The sequence below is a fragment of the Bubalus kerabau genome, chromosome 4, assembly GCF_029407905.1.
Source record: "Bubalus kerabau isolate K-KA32 ecotype Philippines breed swamp buffalo chromosome 4, PCC_UOA_SB_1v2, whole genome shotgun sequence".
In the NCBI taxonomy this organism is placed as follows: domain Eukaryota; kingdom Metazoa; phylum Chordata; class Mammalia; order Artiodactyla; family Bovidae; genus Bubalus; species Bubalus kerabau.
The window spans coordinates 171774976-171796545 of NC_073627.1; the positions used below are offsets into that span (position 1 = coordinate 171774976).

General features: G+C 46.7%; 1 protein-coding gene across 7 annotated transcripts in view; it reads left to right on the forward strand.

The window, feature by feature from the left end:
* Positions 1-77: 77 nt before the first annotated feature.
* Positions 78-21570, forward strand: part of SNX30 (sorting nexin family member 30) — a 108304-nt gene continuing 86811 nt past the window's right edge. The window contains exons 1-2 of one of the 7 annotated variants that reach the window (XM_055579345.1): positions 1529-1662; positions 13881-13987. In XM_055579345.1, coding sequence (XP_055435320.1) covers positions 13889-13987 — 99 coding nt within the window. In that variant the 5' untranslated portion in view covers positions 1529-1662; positions 13881-13888. Of the gene's footprint in view, positions 510-1066; positions 1486-1524; positions 2274-2300; positions 2813-13880; positions 13988-21570 lie in introns of those variants that run through there. The other 6 variants (XM_055579346.1, XM_055579349.1, XM_055579344.1 and 3 more) reach the window with 6 other exon arrangements.

The following is a 21570-nucleotide window of genomic DNA, read 5'->3' on the forward strand; positions in this document are numbered from 1 at the left end:
TTCCCGCCCCTCCCCCTCCCCCTCCCGGGACCGCCGGGCGCCGCGGGGGCGGGGCCGCGAGCTGGCTGGGCGGCGTGGCGGTGCGGGCCGGGCGCCCGGGCTAAGGTGCTAGCGGACCCGCCGCAGGCTCGGGTGCCGAGCGGGGGCGCGCGGCGCGGCTCGGAGCCGAGCAGCCCAGCCCAGCGCGGCGCGGGCAGACGCAGCCGGCGGGTGGCGGTGGCGGCGGCTCCCGACCCAGCTGGTGCTGGGCCTCCGATCGAGCGCGGCCTCGGCCGGGGCGCTGGGGGAGTCCGCGGAGGCGGGCTGTAGAAGGAAGCGGCGGCGGCGGCGGCGCGTCCCGAGCCGAGCGCGCCATGTCTGGCGGGCCCCCCAAGGCCCTGCCGTCCACGGGGCCCCAGTCTCTGCGCGACATGCCGCACCCGCTGGCCGGCTCCAGCAGCGAGGAGGCCGTGGGCGGCGATAGCACGCCCAGCCCGGACCTGCTGACTGCCCGCAGCTTCGGCGACAAGGTGGGACGCGCGGGGCTGTGGGTTGGGAGACTGGTTGGGCTCCCGAGGGGGATGAAGGATCTAGAGCCCGGCTGGGCACCGGGCCGCGCCCACCCTGCCGCCCGTTTCCCGGGGGCCGGCGTGCCCTCGCCGCGGAGCCTTGGGAAGAATCGTCTCCTCTCTGCCGCCCCCGCGGGGTCGCAGCCGCGCAGGGGGAGCGGCCAGAGTCGAGGGCTGGCCGGGCTTGGCTGGTCTCGAGCGCCAGTGACAGCTGGTGGGGAGGGGTCCCGCCTGCTCGCTGAGGCTGGAGGCGTGTGTGCAGTGCTCAGCGCCTGTGTCCGGGGATGGGGTCCCGGTTCCTCCAGATGCAGTCACTTGTAGCTCCGCCAGTTTGCTGGGACTGCAAAGAAAAAAGAGTTAATGGTTTCCGTGGTCTTAACTGCCAGAGGCTTCTTACCCCCCGTCTGTCACGTGGGAAGTGATCTTTGTTTAGGTTTGCTGTGTGCCCGGGAGAGTCACCTGACTCAGATCCCCGCCGGCTGCGGGAGGAGAGTGCCCCTGTGGTTTTCTGTCTGGGGCTCCATTTACCTCTGACGGTCTCCCACGCTGTTTAAGCTTGGCAGAGGCTGGTTTTGTGGCTGATGGGAAGAAAGGTCGCCCTTTGACCTCCTTTGTGTAGAGGGAGGTTCCTGATTCTCTTAGAGCAGCATGACCCTCCTGCTGCTTTGAGGGATAGGAGAGTCCAGTCAGGGGTTAGGGACGGACGGCATCTCCCTTCCCCCAACAGGCATTTCAGCTGTGATCGGGACTCAGCAGTGATTGTATCAGCGCTGCTGTTGTGACTTAGTCACTAATTGCAGAAATTAGGTGTTCTCAACACCTGTGATCAGAATAGTCTTTCCTAGTAAAATACTAAATGAATGCCTCTTTGTCCCAGTACTAAATGAAATCAGGAGACCCAACTTTCTTTCCCCCTTAGATGGGAGGACATGTGGTGGTGAGTGAAATGAGTGTGAGAGCACTGAGCAGTCAGAATAGCCAGGGAGTGGGACTTGATGAACCGTCCCAAGAGCTCTGTGAAAGCAAAGAGTAGAGTTGGGGGAGCAAGGGGAGGGACAGCATTAGGAGTAAGGGAACATAAAGCTAAGGAAACCAGTGGGTTGCACAACTGGAGGTATGTGCGTGTCTCTTTGTAAATATTCCTCTTTATTTTATAGATTATAAGCTATATGAAGGTTTCAGTCGCTTGGAAATACCTTGCCTGTATTTGCTATTTAATAAGTAATTGTTGAATGATGATAATTTGTTGCTTTCTTATGGACAGAGAACTTGGTCCTGTGTGTGCATGTAGAATAGGAATTGAGGTTAAACTTCTGATTTCTTTCTCAGGTCTATGTAGGATAGTGAATTAATTATCTATGGCTGTGTAACCAATTACTCCAACATTGAGCATCTGAAAATAGTGTCTGGGTCAGAAATCTGGGAGCAACTTAAATCTCGGTGGTTCTGACTCAGGGCTTTCACGAGCTTCCCTTCAAGCTTTGACATGGGCTGCAGTCACTGAAGACTGGATGGGGGGTGGACTCCAGCTTCCACGCTCACTCACTCGGCTGTTGTCAGGGCTTCGTTCCTTTCCATAAGGCTGCTTGAGGTGGCAACTGGTTTCCCCCAGAGCAAGGAATCCAAGAGATGGAGGGATCCCAAGATGCATAATCTCAGAAGTGACATAGCTGAGCCATATTCTATTGGCCATGCTGGTCATCACTGGTACAGTCTGGGAAGAAGGTATGAATCCCAGGAAGTGAGAATTGTTGGGGCCGTCTTGGAAGTTGATTGCTTGATGAACCACTGTTGGACACCTGACTCAGAAGTGTGGGCATTTTTGCTAAGTACTGAAAGGACAGATGCCCTGTGCCCCCAGGATCTAGTTGGTGGCCCTGAAGTCAAGCTTAAGTCTGATTACCCCGGCTTCCTTTACAGGGACAGTTCCCTGAGAAAGACAGTCTTGAAGGCATTATTATTAATTATTGGAATATTTAATGTCTCATTAGAGCTATGAGGAGCATCAAAATGACCTCCCTCCCAAGGGCCTGATTTATAGCGAGCCACTTTTCCTTAGAGGCTTATAGAGCAATAGAATTTCTTTCTTTGGGAGGAACATTTTCCTTGAGGCTTGGCATACACATATGTTCTTGTAACTCTGGAGAAAGTTCTGCAGAGAGAAGCTTATCAAGCAACGGAGGTGAATCAGGACCCATGGAAGGAAGCCTTCCCTTTGTCCCGGTTTCTCTTGCCCAGGAAATATCGGGGTCATGGGAGAGCAGGTAGGAACATTGAGTGCTATGGTCTGTCTTTGAAAAGGAGCCTGTGTCGTCTTGCCTTTTGGGGCTTTGGGGTTGTGACCCTGGATGCCTGACTCATAGTCAGTTCTGGACCTGGAGAATGAGTGTTTGACAGGCTGCTCATAGTGCAGGGGTATTGTATTATGCAGAGGGGAATTGCTTTTTGTAGTGCTATGAAAGGGAAAGCCTTGCGTCTCAGTCCAGCAGACACTTCTCAGTGGCCTCTGGGGTTTTGGGAAGGAAGGAAAGACCAAATGTGATGGCCTTTTCACCCACAAAGTCTAAAATCATCCAAACCTTGGTGTGAAGGGCAGAATCCTTTCTATTGACCAAGGGTTGCTAGGAATTCTTTTGATGCTGGCTAAACTCACCAGGTCTTCTAGCGCTCTATCTTTTATCGCCACCTGAAATGTAATAAACCACTCGGCCCATTTATCTTTTTTACTTTCACCTGCAAACCACTCTGGGCTTGCTTCTCCCCTAACTCAGCCTCCAGCTCTTGTGTTCCTCCCAAAACGTAACACCAGGTCCTCTCAAGCCCCACCTGTGGTTAACACCTCTACCCACATCCTCAGCCTCTTCACTGAGCTCTTCCACCTACTTTCTGCCCACTTAGGTCACTACTTCCCTTCAAAGTCTTCAAAACGGAGGTATCTTTTCCTCCTCCACTCTGCTTATTTCAAGTTCAGGCGATGGGGGTTGGTGTCCTTTCCTCCACTGCCTTTTAAAGACCAAATGCTGCTCCTTTGAGGCTCATGTCACTGTATTTTCTCACTCAGAATATGTTTGAGGGCCTCCTACAAGCCAGGCACTGTTCTAGGAACTCAAGTCAACCAGCTGAAAACCCCGTCCTGGTTGGGTATATTCTTAGTGATTTTATGTAATGCTGTGAGTGAGTGAGTGAGTGAGTGAAGTCACTCAGTTGTGTCCGACTCTTTGCGACCCCATGGACTGTAGCCTACAAGGCTCCTCTGTCCATGGAATTTTCCAGGCAAGAGTACTGGAGTGGGTTGCCATTTCCTTCTCCAGGGGATCTTCACGACCCAGGGATAGAACCTGGGTCTCCCACATTGCAGGCAGATGCTTTACTGTCTGAGCCACCAGGGAAGTCCCTGTAATGCTGTGAAAGGAAGTCAAACTGGAGGGGCAGGGGGAGTGTTCAGGATCACTGGCTGTACAGAGGTGGGCTTGGGTAGACCTTATTGAGAACTTGAGATTTGAGCAGAGAATTTGAAGGAGGTGAGGGAGTTAGCGAGTGGATGTCTGGAGGAGTGTCCTGGTGGAAGAAACAACTAGAGCAAAGTCCTGAAGGCGCCTGCTCAGCGTGTCAGGGGCTACCCTAGAAGCCAGTGTGGTTGGGGCAGAGTGCTAGTGGGGAGGCCTTGACCATGGGTAGAAGGGAGAGGGGGCCAATGATCTAGGGCCTGGTATGCCACTCAACTTTTGCCTTGACTTTGAGTACCATTGCAGGGACTTGAACAGTAGGAGGGTATGATTTGACTTAAGTATTGAAGGATCACACAAGCTGTTGAATTGAGAATCCTTTATTTGACTGCTCCACTGAGTTTAGTTTCCTTTTAGTCAAAAGGACATAAACTGAGTGCAAACTGGCTGAAGAAAAGAAAAAAAAAAAAAATCGCTTGGCTCGTGTTGAAAAGCCGCAGGTATTTTGGTTTCTGGAATGGCTGGAACAAGGTATTCAAACGATGCTGGGAGTCTGTCACTTTCCGACTCTTGGCTCTGCTTCCTTCTCTCTGTGTTAACTAGTGATGTTCTCAAGCCGGTGAAGGGATACAGTCTGCAGACAAGGTTTGCAACTCCAGCCGAAAGAGAGCACCTCTTTCCTAATATTAATAATTCCAGCCAAAGCTCTGGGCTACAGTCTTCTGGGCCTGAATTGGGTCAGCTGCTGAATCTTTGTAACTGATTGCCCAAAGCCTGGGCCAGGTCCTTATCTTTGGGGGGTAGAGAAGGGAACTTTTTGTATGTATGTTTTAACTGTGAATATAAATATAGATGAAGTATATAAATGTTATCTGTATTAATAAAATGCATCTATACAGTTTAAAGAATAATAAAATGAGCACTTATGTTCCTACCCCCACCCTCTGGACATAGAGTTAAGGCATAGACTCTTACTCGTATTTTGGAAGCCCTCTTTGTGCCTGGGAAGAAGGAGGTGGTTTCCGAAGCAGGGTCAGGATGCTACTAGGAGGAGGAGGAATGAATGAATGTTGGACAAGCATCTGTTGTTTCACAACTGTCCGTTACAGACCTCCCACTGCCGCCTTTGTCCCTACTTCTTCATAACTTCCCTGCTTCTCTTATTCGTTAAAATCTTTAAACCCCCAGCTATCTTCTCCAATTATATCTTCACTGCAAGAACTCTGTCCAAATCTCTGAAACTGTCAGTTGCTTGACCTCGTGTCTTTCACCTCCATCCTTTATTCCCAGTTCAGTTGCCCTCTCTTGTGGCCACACCCTCGCACTGCGCCACCTACAGCTGTGCCCACTCTGAAATAGTGCCATCAGATAGCTCTTATCTTGCCTGTCCTGCTGCCAGTCGGTGAGAACTGCCTGCACCTGTTCCCCAAAGGCCTGTGCTCACCGGACTCCTTTCGATTCCATGGCTCAGCTTGTCAGTTTCATCTGCCGCCGTCCTTGACGCAGTCCCTCACCCTCCTTCTTCTGCATACAGTCTGGGTCCTTGCGTTGTTCCTGTCTTTTGCCCGCGCCTCGGGAGGGGAGGTCCCTTGAGAGCTGCTGCCAGTGTAGCCTCACAGCTTCCAAGCACAGCCGGGGCCTTGCTGATGTTGGGCTTGTTGTGTTGTGCTCAGTCGTGTCTGACTCTTTGCGACCCCATGGACTAGAGGGGCTGTTAGTCCTGTCTTTACTATAGCCCAAATTGATGAGCCTAACATCCACACATTGTTTTCATATTTACATTCCCTTTTCCACCCCTCTGCCATTGTGCTGGAAGAGGGGCTGTATGGACTATAGGACCCCACCAGACTCCTCTGCCCATGGGATTTCCCAGGCAAGAATACTGGAGTGGGTTGCCATTTCCTTCCCTAGGGGATGTTGGGCTGGGCCCTCCTTTCTTTCCTCCCGTTCTGCACCGTGGCTGATGGAAGCTTTGCTCCTCACACCTTGCACCCCCGCCTCCACTCTACCCGCTCATTCTGTTGGCCTCACTTTCTGCCTTAGAGAAGTTAGAAGCTGCTGTAAAAGAACTTCCTTTCACCAAACTCAGGATGATCAGAATCTGTGGCCTCCCTTTCTATGCCTCCCACCTGGGTTGCAGTAAAAGAGATTCTGAGGCCCATCCTGGACTATAGGTACAGCCCACCTGCTCTGGCCTCTCAGAGACCCTGCTTTTTGTTGGCCTGCCTCACTCCTGTGTCTTCACACACTCTGTCAACTGGCTCATTCCCATCAATTTTTTAAAAATTTAAAGAAAATTTTTATTAAAAATATTTTTTAAAATTGAAGTATGTTTGATTAGCAGTGTGTTAATTTCAGGCGTACAAGCACAGTGATTCAGTTTATGTACCTATATCCATATATATCTTTCAGAATCTTTTCCCATACAGGTTACTAAAAAATATTGAATGTAGTCCCCTGTGCTATACAGTAGGTCCTTGTTGGTTTTCTGCTTTAAATATACTATTGTGTATGTTAATCCCAAGCTCTGAATTTATCCATCTCCTACCCTTTTTCTCTTTGGTAACCATACGTTTGTTTTCCATGTCTGCAGGTCTGTGTCTGCATTCCCCTCGGTGTTTACACGTCCTCAAGTTGCTCTTGCTTCTAAAACAAAGGGCAAAGGGAACTCTTATGATGCTTCCTTCTCCATCTCATGCCCTATTTTGTGACTCCTCTTCAGAGCCAAACCTTTTGAAAGAAAGGTTTGCTCCTCTTGTCTCTAGTTCCTAACCTCTGGCTTACTCAACCTACTGCTGTCTGGCTTCTGGCTTTACTACAGGTCCCTTGTGACTTCCTTATTGCTAAATCCAGTAGGCACTTCATATCTTTGTCTTCCCTGATTTCTTTTTAGGTTGAACAGCACTCGATCCTGCTGAGTAACCCCCTGCTTGAAACTCTCTCCTCGCTGGGATTTGTGTTTTAGAGTGTGCTCTCTGGAGCCAGGTTGTCTAGATTTGAATCCCAGCTCCACTACGTGTAGTCTTTGTGACAGTAAGTTATTCAACCTCTCTGAGCCTCAGTTTCCTCCTCTGTGAAAGGGGATAACAGAAGTGAGTACCTCCATCACAGGGTTGATAAGAAGATGCAGTGAGTTCACACTTAGAGTAGCACCTGATGCATAGTGAGCCTTGAACAGCTGCGAGGTGGTGGTAGTGGGATTTGTTATTCCCTGGTACTGACCTCTTCACATTTTCTTGGTACATTTCTGTCTGTTCTTTGTCAACTTGAATATTGGTTGTGGTCTGGTCAGGGAGTTAAAAACTACAGTAGGTTTTTTCAAACTCAGAGACTATAATGCAGGGAGTTAATTATATTGGTGCTGGAAGACATGTTGAAGTCATGCCGAGGACAGGGAGGTAACCCAGAGCCTAGGAATAGCCGGAAGCTGCAGTCATCCAAGCGGTGGGGGTTGGGGGGGCCGGAGGAGGTGAGGTCAGCAGAATCCAGGAGCTTCTGTGGGAACTAGACCATGGCTGGACAGCTGAGCCAGTGCAGAGACCACGGAGGAGGGAGCGCTGGAGAGGAAGCAGCTGCGGCCAGGGATGCTCTATGACCCAGAGAGGAGGGCTTAGGGTGGGGGAGAAACACTCTGGCTTCTCTCCTCCTCTCGCTTAAGGCCTTTCATCTGTGGCATCCATTGGCCCCAGCAGCGTCCTTGGTGGACACGTGATCCTAGCAGAGCCAAGTAACCAAACAGAGATTTGCTCAGATGGCTGCTGGGGGCAAAGAATCCCTCTTTTTGTTAGATCATGAGCCATTGTTCCCTGTGATGTGGAGAGTGGAGCCAGAGAGGAAGGTGGAGCTGGAGAGGAAGAGGGGACGATCCCCGAAGACCACTTGAAGCCTGGATCCGCCTGTGCCGGCTGTGGCTGCAGCCAACACTGCTGCCCGGGCACCCTGGTTACAGGAGGGCATGATGCCCTTTTAAAAAGTTCGTTTTTATTTTTGGCTGTGCTGAGTCTTCGTGGCTGCGTGCGGGCTTTCTGTGGTTGCGGTGAGTGAGGGCTACCCTCTAGTTGCGGTGCATGGGCTTCTCGTTGCGGTGGCCTCTCTTCTTGTGGCTCCTGGGCTCTAGAGAGTGGGCTCAGTAGTTGCGGTGCAGAGGCTTAGTTGTTTCCGCGTCACGTGGGATCTTCCAGGACCAGGGATAGAGCCCGTGTCCCCTGCACTGGCAGGCAGATTTTTAGCCACTGGACCAGACCACCAGGAAAGTCTCATGATTGCCCTTTTGTTTATACTCTTTTCAATTTGATTTGTCCCTTGAAACTCCCCCACTGCTGGATATGTTATAAATACAAGTGCATTATCAGCAAATCAGCTTTGGTGGCAGAGGTGTGTTTTCACCAGGTCCTTGAAGTTCGAGGAGGCTTTCAGATGCGGAGTGGGGAGGCATCATGGGCCCAGGGAGCAACTACAGCAAAGTTCCTGAGATGGAAGAGACTTGTGTCCACTGGGGTTGCGTTGGATCAGGTCGTGTGTCGGGAGTCGGTTTGGAGAGTCAGGATGGGGATCAGGGAGAGAGGAGGTGGGAAGACAGAGCAGGAGGAGGCTGAGACTGCTTTGGATGCTCTGATGTGGAAGTTGTATTTCTTAGGCAGTAGCCAGCCCGTGAGAATGTTTGAGCAGGGGAGTGTGTGATCAGTGCTTGGGGTGGGGGGAGCCTGGCAGTGAAAGAGCTAAGTTAGAAAGGTGTCAGTTTGGTTTAGGTTGCCATTGTGGCCTGAAAGAAGAAAAATGAGAAGATGAAAAGATAACTAGTTTTGGTGCAGTGGGGATGGCTGGTTTTCTAGTCTGAGAAAGAGACTGGCGCCCTTACTGAGAGGGAGAGCACAGCTGGGGAAGCGCATGTGAGCAGGTGTAAAGATGGCTGGAATGCAGCATGAAGTCAAGTTGGGACAGTTTGTCTGAACCCTGCTGCTAAAAGCCCACTCAGACTTCAAGGTTTAGCACACGTGCTGCCTCCGGGAAGCTCTTCTTTATTATACGAATGTGTAACTCCAAGCAATCCAAAGCAAGATGAGAGTGGAAGATGCAGAGGTTGAGGTCAGAATTTAAACAAAGTGGATATTAGCAATCAAATAGAAGGCAGGAGATCCTAGCAGTTTGTAGGAAGAAAGGTGGTAGCTTGGGGTAAAAATAGAGTTGAGGGAAGGTCTTTAGGATGGGGCATCAGGGATTAATAGAGGTTACAGGGAGGAAGACAGATGTTCCTTGGTAACTGAGAGTCTCTCAGAATAAGTACATAAGTAACAGCTTGGTGAAGGTGCAGTAACTCATAGCAATTGGGTTTGTTTACTAGGCCCTGGGGCGGGGGAGTCATACACTATCTCACGTTTGCCTTGCCCACAGAATTCCTCATTTTGGCTGCCACAGAGCAGGGATCAAGAATTTGTGTGAGTGTATGTGTGTGTTGGGGCAGGAGGGGACAAGGGCATGAGTGACATGCAGAAAAGGTGTTTCAGGACTCTCATTTGAAAAAAGGCACAGAGGCAGGAAAAGCATATGGCATCTTTGGGTGTCAACGTTTGGGCACTTCTCAAAACCTGAACCTCTTGAGTATCTGTTACATACCTGGCTCTGTGCTGGATGCTGGGGACATTGAGAAAGATTTAAAAAAAAAGAGAAAGATCTCTCGGGACTTCCTTGGTGGTCCAGTTGTTAGGACTCTGCACTTTCACTGCAGAGGGCAACGGGTTCAATTCCTGGTTGGGCAGCTAAGATTCTACATGCTGCATGGTTCAACGAAAAAAAAAAAAAAAAAAGTCTGTCTCCTGAGAGAGTCATGGTCCAGTGCAGAAGAGAGGAGACATATACCCAGATGGTTTGCAATAGAATGTGAAAACCCTAGATAATAAAAAAGGCACTGCGGCCTTGGGCAAGTTCCTTAGCCTTGTAATGCCTCAGTGTCTCCCTTGTTAAATTTTGGATTATTTCACAGTAGTGTTCTGAAGTTTAGAATAGTGTCTGGCACATAGTAAGTACTATGAAAGTGCTAGGTGTTATTACTGCCTTAGAAGCAATAACTGGGGGTCCTGGCAGCCTGTGCAGAACATGCACCTCAGTTGTCCCTACCCTGGGGAGGAGCTGGGTCTTCAGACAGCAGCCCTTGTCCGTTACTGGTTGACCACTGCATGGATGTGGTGTTTGAGCATTAAACTCTGAGCACTTTTCCAGCCTGCCCATGGATGGGCAAAGCAAGGTTCAGCAATGGGGGAAGCAGTTGGGCCAAGAAGTGTGGGTGTTGGTGGTTGGAAGTCAGGCCAGTGTGCACTGAACTGGCCAGCGAGAGGAGACAGATGGGCACCCACGGCATCAACATGGAAATAACATGTAGGGAGTGGGGTAAGGAGTGACTGTGCTCAGGAGCGTGGTGACTTTTCCAAAGGAGATGCTGTTTAAGCTGGAGGCTGAAGTAGATGTTTCCCAAATGGACAGGAAAGAGGGGTAACGAGCAGAAGAACCAGTCTGTGCCAAAGCCTGGCAGTGTCTTTCTGCAGGAGTGGTGGGTAGAGGGGAGGCAGCTTCAGGAGGGCTTTGACTCACTGGATTCAGGGGGTGTACTGGTCAGGAGTTTCTTCTGCTAACAATAGAAACCCAGCTCACACTACTTTAAGCAATACCATATGCACAGACCATTAACACCACCTTTTAGAAACATACAGTGTAGTGATTTTTGGTATATTCACAAGGTTGTACAGCTGACACCATTATCTAATTCCAGAGGGTTTTTGTGACCCTCTGGACCCCATAAAACTTATGACCCCAGAAAACTCTTCATTCTCATTAGCAGACACTCCATTTCTCCCACTCCCAACCCCTGGCAATCATTAATCTGCTTTTGTTCTCTATGAATTTTTTCATTCTGGATATTTCATAAAAATGGAGTTATAGAATATGTGGCCTTCAGTCTAATGTTTTTAAGGTTTATCCATGTTGTGTGTATCAGTACTGATTCCTTTTATGGGTGAATAATATTCCATTGTATGGACAGACTACTTTCTGTTCATCCATTCAGCAGTTAATCAGCATTTCTTAGATACATATGGTTGACCTTTGAACAATTTGGGGATTAGGGTGCTGATTCCAGCACAGTTGAAAATCCACATTTTAACTTGATAGTCAGCACAGTTCTACATCCACGGTTTCAATCAACCTTGGATTTTGTAGTGAGAAAAATCCAATAATAAGAGGACCTACATGTTGTTCAAGAGTCCACTGTATACTTAAAAAAAAAAAAAGACACTAGACTTCCTGGTTGTCCAGTGATTAAGAGTCCATGCTTCCAATGCAGGAAACTTGGGTTCGATTCCTGTTTGGGACACTCGGATTCCAGCTGCCCTGTAGTGAGGCCAAAAAAAAAAAAAAAAAAAAGAAAAGACATGAAATACAATTTATTCAATTTTCTATAATAATTTTGACATTTGAAGTTAGTAGTAGTTTTAGACTTGAACATACAATGAGGTGGTTGTAAATACCCTGATTATTTTTTTTTTTTAACCATCTCAGCCATTTTTAGGTATATAGTTCAGTTGTTCAGTCGCTCAGTCATGTCTGACTCTTTGCGACCCATGAACTGCAGCATGCCAGGCTTCCTTGTCTTTCAGTGTCTCCCAGAGTTTGCTCACATTCATGTCCATTGAGTTGGTGATGCCATCCAACCATATCATCCTCTGTCATTCCCTTCAGCCTTCAGTCTTTCCCAGCATCAGTGTCTGTTGCAGTGAATTGGCTCTTTACATCAGGTGGCCAGAGTATTGGATATAGTTCGGTAGTGTTAAGTACATTCATATTGTTGTGAAACTGATCTCCAGAGTTCTTCATCTTGCAAAACTGAAGCACCATACTCATTAAATATAACAACTCCCATTATCTCCCTCCCGCCAGGCCCTGGTCATCACCATTCCACTGTCTTTATGAATTTGAAGCCTCTACTTTAGATTCTTCATATAAATAGAATCATACTGTATTTGTGTTTTTGTGACTGGCTCATTTCACTTAGAATACTGTTCTGAAGGTTCATCCATGTTGTAGCATGTAACAGGATATTCTTTTTTAAGACTGAAAAATATTCCATTGTATGTATGCTGCTGCTGCTGCTGCTAAGTCGTGTCAGTCGCATCTGACTCTGTGTGACCCCATAGACTACAAGGCAGCCTACAAGGCTCTGCCGTCTGTGGGGTTCTCCAGGCAAGAACACTACTACATTTAACAAATCAGTTATCCACTGATGGGCATTTAGGTTGCCTCCACCTCTTGCCAGTGCCGCAGTGGATGTGCAGCTATCTCTCCAAGATCCTGTCTTCATTTTTTTTTTTTTTTTGGATGTATAAACCCAAAAGTTTATATATAAAAACTGGATCATATGCTAATTCTATTTTTAAAGTTTTGAGACGCTTCCATACTGTTTTCTATAGTGTTTGCACCATTTTACAGTCGCACCAACTGTGCACAAGGATTCCAATTCCTCTGCATCCTCACCAGCACTTTTTTTTCTATTGTTTTGGTAGTGGCCGTCCTAATGACTATGAGGTTGTATCTTGTGGTTTTGATTTGCACTTCTCTGACTAAGGATGCTGGGCATCTTCTCATATTCTTGTTGGCTATTTGTATATCATCTTTGGAGAAATGTCTATTCAAAATCAGATTATCTGATTTTTTTTTATTTTTGAGTTGTAGGAGTTTTTTTTATATCCTGGATATTAACCCCTTATCAGATATATGATTTACAGATGTTTTGTCCCATTCCGTAGTTTGCCTGTTAACTCTTTTGATTTCATCCTTTGCACAAATTTTTTTAAGTCTGATATAGTCTCATTTGTCTATTTTTGCTTTTGTTATCTGTGTTTTTAGTGTCATATCCAAGAAATCACTGCCAATTCCAGTGGCATGAAGCTTCCCCGCCATGTTTTCTTGTAGAAGTTTTGTAGTTTTGGGTCTTTAATCCATTTTGAGTTAATTTTTGTGTATGGTGTTAAGAAGAGGGTCCAATTTCATTCTTTTGCATGTGAATATTCAGTTTCTCAGTATCACTTGCTGAAAAAATTATTCTTTCTCCTTTGAGGGTGTATATACTTTTAAGTATTCTTTCCTGGAGAATCCCATGGACAGAGGATCCTCTTGGGCTACAGTCCACGGGGTTGCAAAGAGTCGGACATGACTGAGCGACTTCACACACACACATACTTTTAAATATAATTTCTTACTAGAATCAATAGAGCGTATCAATACTTGAAGTGCTAACATGAACTTTTGTACGTGTGTTTGAACCTCCTCTGTCTTGTGGAGTGGGAGGCATTATGTTCCTTGGGAGTTAAGATACCTACATTTTGGAAATAACAATTACCTGGGACAGGTCAGGGCTCAGACATTCCAGGTGAAAAATGTCTTACTGGATATATAGAATAAAATGGTTGTAGAATAATTCTTTTATTGTGAAAATGGAGACCCAGACCTTCTTTTCAGGCTATTTAATTAGGGAAGAGGTATGTTCTCAGGAGGGCTTCCCTGGTGGCTCAGTGGTAAAGAATCCACCTACCAATGCAGGAAGATCCCCTGGAGAAGGAAAAATGGCAACCCTCTCCAGTACTCTTGCCTGGAAAATCCCATGGACAGAGGAACCCAGCAGGCTGCAGTCCATGGGGTCACAAAAGAGTTGAATACAACTAGTGATAAACAACAACATTCTAAGGAATTAGGCTTATCATCCTGCTGCGTCAGCATCTGTGCTGCAAAAATGCAGTATAGCAGCCTTTTTTCTGCACTGTCTGGTCCAGTAAATCTTGTTTATTTCATGACTTGCATCAGCACTAGTGAAGGACGCTTGGACTTTTTGTTCATTCCTCAGAGATTTATATGGGCCTCTCATGTGCCATGCTTGGGGAATGCAAAGATGAACAGATGACCTTACCTTCTAGCCACTCAAGGTCCAGGAAGGGAGACAGGGAGGTACAGGTGAGTCATTGCTGTTTAACATGATGACAGGTACGTGCTGAATGCCAGGGGGTAGTCAGAGTAATTTATTAAAGAAAATTTTAAGTGAAGCCTGTTGGAAGGAGGTCTTGGGTTAGCTATTAAAGATAACAACTGCATTTTGCCTTCTGAATTAGTCAGTGTTGGGATTTCAGTGATTTGAATAATTGTTTTTTGGCCTGAGTTAATAGTAAATTTTTCAGTCCTTTAGCTTTTATTATATGCATGTTAATGCAGTGACTGTTCTTCACCAGTGTATGTATATCCAAGATTGGCCATGTAATTTGTGGGGCCCAGTGCAAAATGAAAATTCTTACCCCCATGTTAAGAAAAATTGTTAAGAATTTCAAGATAGTAATAGCAGAGTGTTAAACCTAGTGTGAAATCCCTCGGCACATGGGGTCCCTGTAAAGCTGGCCCTGAGTGTACCCTTTAGACGTCCTGGTTTCCAGGTCCTGCTAAAATCACCTCTTGACCATCTCAGTCTTCTGGTTCAGGACTGTTGCCATTCTGGGGGTATGCTTGCAGTGAGTCAGGGTCCCCCCGGCTAGCTTCTCCATTCTGGATTGACTGCGGGGCTTGCCCGGAACACTCCATCCCCCAGTCAACGTTTAGACTAACTCAACACGGTCTCCTGTATGCCCAGACTGTCGTGTTTAACATCTGCTTGGAACTGTTGTCACGGCCCTAACTGTTGCTTCTCTTCTCTTTTCCTTTTGTTCTGATGTCTTCCCCGTTGAGGGTGTCCCCTCAGTTATCACCTTTACCCAGAGATGATAGTACCATGTGTCTGTGATCATTACGAACCTTTAGGGAGCACTTATTTTGGTTGGGAGCCATAGTGCATCCTCCTGGAGCACTCCCCTAGCATGCATTTACTATCTCCTTTTCCTTTGACACCTGGGGAAACACAGGCTTTGAAAGATGAAGTTGCATTTACATATTCAAGGTCACAGAGCTAGAAGAGAGTGGGTCTGGGATTTGAACTTGGATCTGTCCGGCCTTAGAGCGCACTCTCTTCATCATCACGACTGCTGCAAACTGGCATCGACCCCCTCCCGACTGTTTGAGCATTTATTTGCATCAGGCACTGTGGGTTGCGTTTCTTATACAAAACGCAGTTTCAGGCCAAGGGAAATGAAACCAACCCCTGTGTATCTTAACCTGTGTCTCTTCCCTCATCTCAGTTTCTGGTTTTTTCCAGCCTCTTCCTCCTCCCTTAGCAGCCTCCCTTGTTAGAGAAGTCTCCCAAGGCTCGCTGCCTGCTGCCCGCTCGCTCTCCCGTCACCGTCAGGCCCCTTGGATGAGCAGTCTTTGTGCACTGCTTCCATCTGCCTCACCATCTGCCTGCTCTTGCCTCAGCATCCAGCCCCACGGGCCAGGTCCTGCCTCGACCGCTCACAGCTCAGGGAGAACCGCAGCAGTTGTTTCTGTGCCGTTAACAACTCAGGCCTTTAGAGCCGCAGACGACTCTGTGGTCTCTCCCTCCAGGACCCTCTCTTTTCAGTAGAGGAAACTGTGACTCAGAGAGAGGAGTGATTTATCAGATAGGGTCACCCGGCTGGTTTGTGGCAGAGTTGAGGTCAGGACCCAGGTTTCTAGACCCTTGGTTCAGTGCTCATTTTCCTTGAGTGATATCATTAGCTAGCTTCCCCTCAATGCTTTTTTTCTCTGCCTTTTTTTTCCTCAGGGTCTTAAACTCTGTTCACGGCCCAATGCCTGGCACATAGTGGATGCTTCATTCACTGGATGAATTAATTCTCTCCTCTCTGGGCCTTCCTTCCCCTGCTCTGCCCCTGCTTCACTGGGCTCTCCTCTCTTTCCTTCTAAGTTCCAACGGTAAGCCCATCCAGCCATGCTTCCTGCCCTTTGCTAGTTCCTTAGGTTTCATCTCTGGATGGACTTTACTAATGCAGGGCTTAGGACTCCCACATCTTCCTTTCTAGCTTTAAACACATCTTTCCAGGTATTTCTGTGATTCTTGTTTTTAGCACGTTATAATCTCCCTATGGTGAAAGTATTTGAAACCTCATCTTTCTTTGTCTCTTTTTTTTAAACATGCTGTTTTTGTATATAACATCACTGTAAAGATACAGGGCCCAAGTATTATCAAGAGCAGATTTTCTGTAAAAATGCAGGAATCTAGGTCTTCTGCCTGTAGGCAGCTGAGTGCCCTGATGTGGAGGCTCACTGCTACGGCCTGCATATCCCTGGCCGCACTTTTGTTGTGTTTTCAGACGAGAAGCCTCAGGCCAGAGAGCAGTTCGTGTGAGCAGTCAGGGAGGTCTGTTGCCGCGGGTCGTCTCTCCAGGTCTGCGTTACTCCAGTGTGGTGTGACTGAGCTGTGATCCCCTGCAACTGGTCTCAGGACTCAGTGAAGCTCAGGTTCTCAATGTCTCACTGCAGAAAGAACTCAATAAGAGACAAAGTGATAGGTAAGAAGCGGATTTATTTAGAAAGAAACACACTCCACAGACAGAGTATGTAGGCCATCTCAGAAGGCGAGAACGGCTGACATCACTATTCTTTAAATGTCCTCCTTCATTTCCACTGTCATTGTGAATATCCTAATCAAGGTGTATGTCGCTAAACACTCATCATCCGAGGACTTTGTAGACAATGCTGTTGCCTGGGCCGCATTTCAAGAAATTTGGATCCCACGAATCTAGGATGGTCCAGGGACTAGTATTTCTTGAAAAGGGTTTTCCAGAGAATTATAACATGTAGCCAAGATGGAGATCAGTTGCTTTAAAAGGATCCTCTGATCCACTCAGAGGGAACGCGCCCTCAGACACTGGCATCTCCTACAGTGTACTGTAAACTCCATGAGGGCAGGGGCTCTCCCTGCTTAATGCCGCAGTGGCAGTGCGTGAACAAAGCCTAGGAGGGGTGAGTACCCAAGGATGTGCTGACTCAATAAAGAGAACATGTGCACAAATGTATTTGTTGCAATATTATTTTTAATGGCAAAAGATAAGGAGCCTAAATATCCACCAATAGGGAGCTAGTTTTGTAAACCATGATAATCTTTAAAATGTATTAAAAAGAGTATTCACACACACTCGTTTGCAGTAACGGCAAGATACAGTAAGTAAGTAAAAAAAGAAACATGACAAACCACAGGCGGCCTGCTGTGGCTTGTGTGCACGTGTGAGAGTAGTGCAGGTGTGGATGTGTAGACTGGCCTCGGAAGGGTGCACTGAAGCATCTCAGAAGGTAATTCTCTGACCCTTTGAGAGTGTAGTCTTCCTTCCTTGGAGGCTCTCTGACCAAATCAGAGAGAAAGAGCCCTCCTTCTCTCTTCCTAATTTGGTTAGTAATAGTTGGTATTGATGAAAAGGGGAAAACTTGATTAACCCTTGTGTAACTCTGTGTTTCAAATAGACAATATATACACTACTGATACCATGTATAAAGTGGATAACTAATGAGAACCTACCGTATAACACAGGGAATTCTACTCTGGTGTTCTCTGGTGACCTAGATGGGAAGGAAATCCAAAAAAGAGGGCATATGCGTATATATGTGGCTGATTCACTTTGCTGTACAGTAGAAACTAACACAATATTGTAAAGCAACTGTACTCCAATAAAAATTATTAAAGAAAGAAAAATGGGGCTTCTTACTCGCAGTCACGTGCGGTGGGATGTGTACGTTGTTCCTGCCTGGAAACAATTAAAACTGCGCAGACGTAAAGAGGACACAACTCAGCTGTTAACCGAGGGGAGGGAAGAGACAGTGCTCTTCCGTCGTTTTTTGTTAATATTTATTTTTGGCTTTGCTGGGTCTTTGTTGCTGTGCAGGCTTTTCTTTTGATGTGGAGAGTGGAGGCTACTCTCTCGTTTTGGTGCACGGACCTCTCATTGTGGTGGCTTCTCTTGTCGTGGTCCACAGGTTCTAGGGCACGCAGGCTTCATTAGTTACGACCCACAGGCTTAGCTGCTCTGAGGCGTGTGGAATCTTCCCGGACCAGGAATCGAACCAGTGTCCCTTGCATCGCAAGGTGGATTCTTAACCACCGGACTGCCAGGAAAGCCCTTTTCTGTAGATTTTAATCTGTTCTCATCAAATACAGGTGAATACTGGCTCAGAGTGAGCTTTTACCCTTTTCTCCCAATGATCATTCAGTTTTATGAACTATCTTTTTTTCCCCAGGGTTAAGACATTTTTTCTTTTCGCTTCAAGTCACCGAGGAGGAGCAGGACCTTGCCGTGTTTCACCAGCTGTCCGGACCTTGTCAGACCCTGTTTCATGCTCTTGCCCCCTCCCTCCCTGACCACAGGGCTGCCATGGCCCTTGCTTGGCTCCATGAAAGAGACACGTTTTCAGCCAGTGATGTGAGCTCTTCTCCCTTCCAGTTTTCCTCATAGCAGTCCTTATCCTGGTGAGGGTTCTGGGCTTCGTTGCAGCTTTTTAGAGAGAGGGGTGACCAACTTACAAACAAGTGCAAATGGAAGACGTGGTACCAGGAGGTGGTTATGTTAGTGATGGAGAAGGAGATGGCAACCCACTCCAGTCTTCTTGCCTGGAGAATCCCATGGACACGGGAGACTGGTGGGCTGCTGTCCATGGGGTCACACAAAATCGGACACAACTGAGGCAACTTACTTTGCAGGCATGCATGCTTATGTTAGGGGTAGACCAACAGCTCTGTCTGAAACAGTGCAGTGGACTTGACTTTTTCAGTGTAACCAAATTCTCCTTCCCAGGTCTTCTGGGAGGCTCGGCACATTATTGTAGGTATCTATGGAGCCTTTTGAGTAACCTAGGTAGTATTTATATAGTATTTTAGACTGGACTGTTTAGATTTTTAGACTGAGATCCAAATTCGGGGCTAACGTGCATCTATAGATTTCTTTCTTTTTTTTTCTTTAATCTTTATTTTTATTTATTTGTCTGTGCTGGGTTTTAGTCCTGGCATATGAGATCCTTTTAGCTGTGGTATGTGGGATCTAGTTTCTTGACCAGGGATCAGATCTGGGCACCCTGCTTTGGGAGTGTGGAGTCTTAGCCACTGAGCCACCAGGAAAGTCCCCACAGATTACTAAGCATGTCTCAAGTGCTGTGGTTTGAGCAAAATGGTCACATCTCCACTTTCAACCTGACTCTGAAGGAGGTAGCCACTGTTTTTTGTTTCTCTCAAATCATTCTTCTCTTGAACATGTGAGTGGAAAAGGATAACATTCATTAAAGACACACCACAGCATCCCAAGATTGTAAGCTATAGAAGCAGTGTTTGCATTTTAAATAAACCAGTATCACATAGCTGAATATGTTTTCAGGTATTGACCTTCACAGGCTGGCTGCTTACTTAAAATCACAAGACTGTCCATTTTAAACTCTCTTGGAGGTTAAATTATGATGAAACTGACAGAAGAGTCTTGCTGTTGACTTACTCATGAATCAGGGAAACTTCATTTCTCTGTTGGTCTGTGATGTTGCAGGAAATAGATAGAGAGAATCTGTCCATCATGAGAAACAATGTTGCCAGCAGCAGAAGGAATAAAGTTTTTTTGCTCCTTTGGTTCCAAATCAATGTAATTTCGAACTGTTACATTAGAGAAGTTAGAGTAATGTAGGTTTGAAGCCTGTGCAGCTGAGTAGAAAGAAAAAAAACAGAACGTTGAGAGTTAGCCAAGGGAGCCCTAATATAATCACTCACTGGCTGGGAGGTCACTTACCTGCCCTGAGTCTCTGTTATCCTGTCAGTAAAATGAGAATTATAGTGCGTGCATACCTGCTTAGTTGCACAGTTATGGCCGACTCTTTGGGATCCATGGACTGTAGCCTGCCACGCTCCTCTGTCTGTGGGGTTCTCCAGGCAAGAATACTGGAGTGAGTTGCCATTTCCTCAGCCAGGAGATCTTCCCAACCCAGGGATCAAACCTGGGTCGCCTGCACTGCAGGCAGATTCTTTACCGTCTGAGCTAGTAAGGTGGTTCTGATAACTTAATGACATGCATAGTGGGCCCCAAAAGCTGTTCTCATAACTTTATTTATTTAGTTATTCTTTTTGGCTGTGCTGGGTCTTTGTTGCTGCGTGGGCTTTTCTCTAGCTGCGGAGAGCGAGGGCTGCTTTCTCGTTGTGGTGTGCAGGCTCCTGGCTGTGGTGGCCTCTCTTGTGAAGCATGAGCTCTAGGGCATGTGGGCTTCAGTGGTTGTGGTGCATGGGCTTAGTTGCTTCGTGGCATGTGGAATCTCCTGGATCAGGGATCGAACCCATGTCTTTGGCATTGGCAGATGGATTCTTCACCACTGAGCCACCAGGAAAGCCCCATGCTGATCCTTGTAATTGATATGAACAACATATTTTAGATGACTACAAAGATTCCTTGCCTGTTTTGATAGGTACCAGTGGTAGGCATGGAGAAGGCAATGGCACCCCACTCCAGTACTCTTGCCTGGAAAACCCCATGGATGGAGGAGCCTGGTAGGCTTCAGCTATGGGGTTGCGAAGAGTCAGACATGACTGAGCGACTCTTTTACTTTTCACTTTCATGCATTGGAGAAGGAAATGGCAACCCACTCCAGTGTCCTTGCCTGGAGAATCCCAGGGACAGCAGAGCCTGGTGGGCTGCCGTCTATGGGGTCGCACAGAGTCGGACATGACTGAAGCGACTTAGTGACTTAGCAGCAGCAGTGGTAGGCATATGTGCATCATGTGGTGTGTTAACATTCAGAACATAATAATACAGGTGAAAGAAAAGAAAAATGCTTCCTAGACTATAGCAAGGTTGTATAGTTAAGAATTTTTATAAGACTGCACAGAAGGAAGAGGAAACAGACCCAGTTCTACAGAAAGAATGCATAAATTGTGGGAAAGAAAAACTTGAGTCAGCTCTAGGGTTATTTTCTGCAGTTCAGGGCCAGATTATAGATAGCTTTAACCAATAAACAGCTCACAATAAACATTCACAATCATGTCATACTTACATTAACATTGATCTGATTATTGCCATGATTTGATTATGGTAGATGTTTTCACTTCCTCTCCTTTATTTGATTTTCATTTTGTTTGAATAAGAGTAAATTACTCTTGGCTCATTCAACGTGCTAAAAAGGAAAGGAGAAATCTTTCTGATGTGTGAGCTATATACCTTGAGAAGAAAGGTCTGTTTCAGCTGGCAAGAAAACAGAACTCCCTCCTAGAGGAAATAGATGAGAGGAACCAGACCTAATCAGGAAGCTCATATTCCATTCATTTATTCATAAAATATTTATCCAGTGCCCGGCACTGTTCTAGGTGCTTCTAGCCAAATCCCCTTTGGACAGACCATTGCATTTCTGGGCTTTTCAGGTTCCTGTTTCTCTTCCTCTGCCCCAAGATCAAAAGATAAAGTTCTAAAATAAAAATTACTGTTAATTGCAGTTTCTTATGGCCTGTATATAGAGAAGCTATTTATTTTTGAAATTTTATCATGCACTTAGCCACCTTATTGAATTCCTAACATGTTTTGAATCATTTTTCATTTATTTTCTACTCGGAAATCCAAGAGAATCATATACTTTGCAACTGAATGCTTCTTTCCTAAAGTATACTTCTTTCATTTTGTTGCACTGACCAA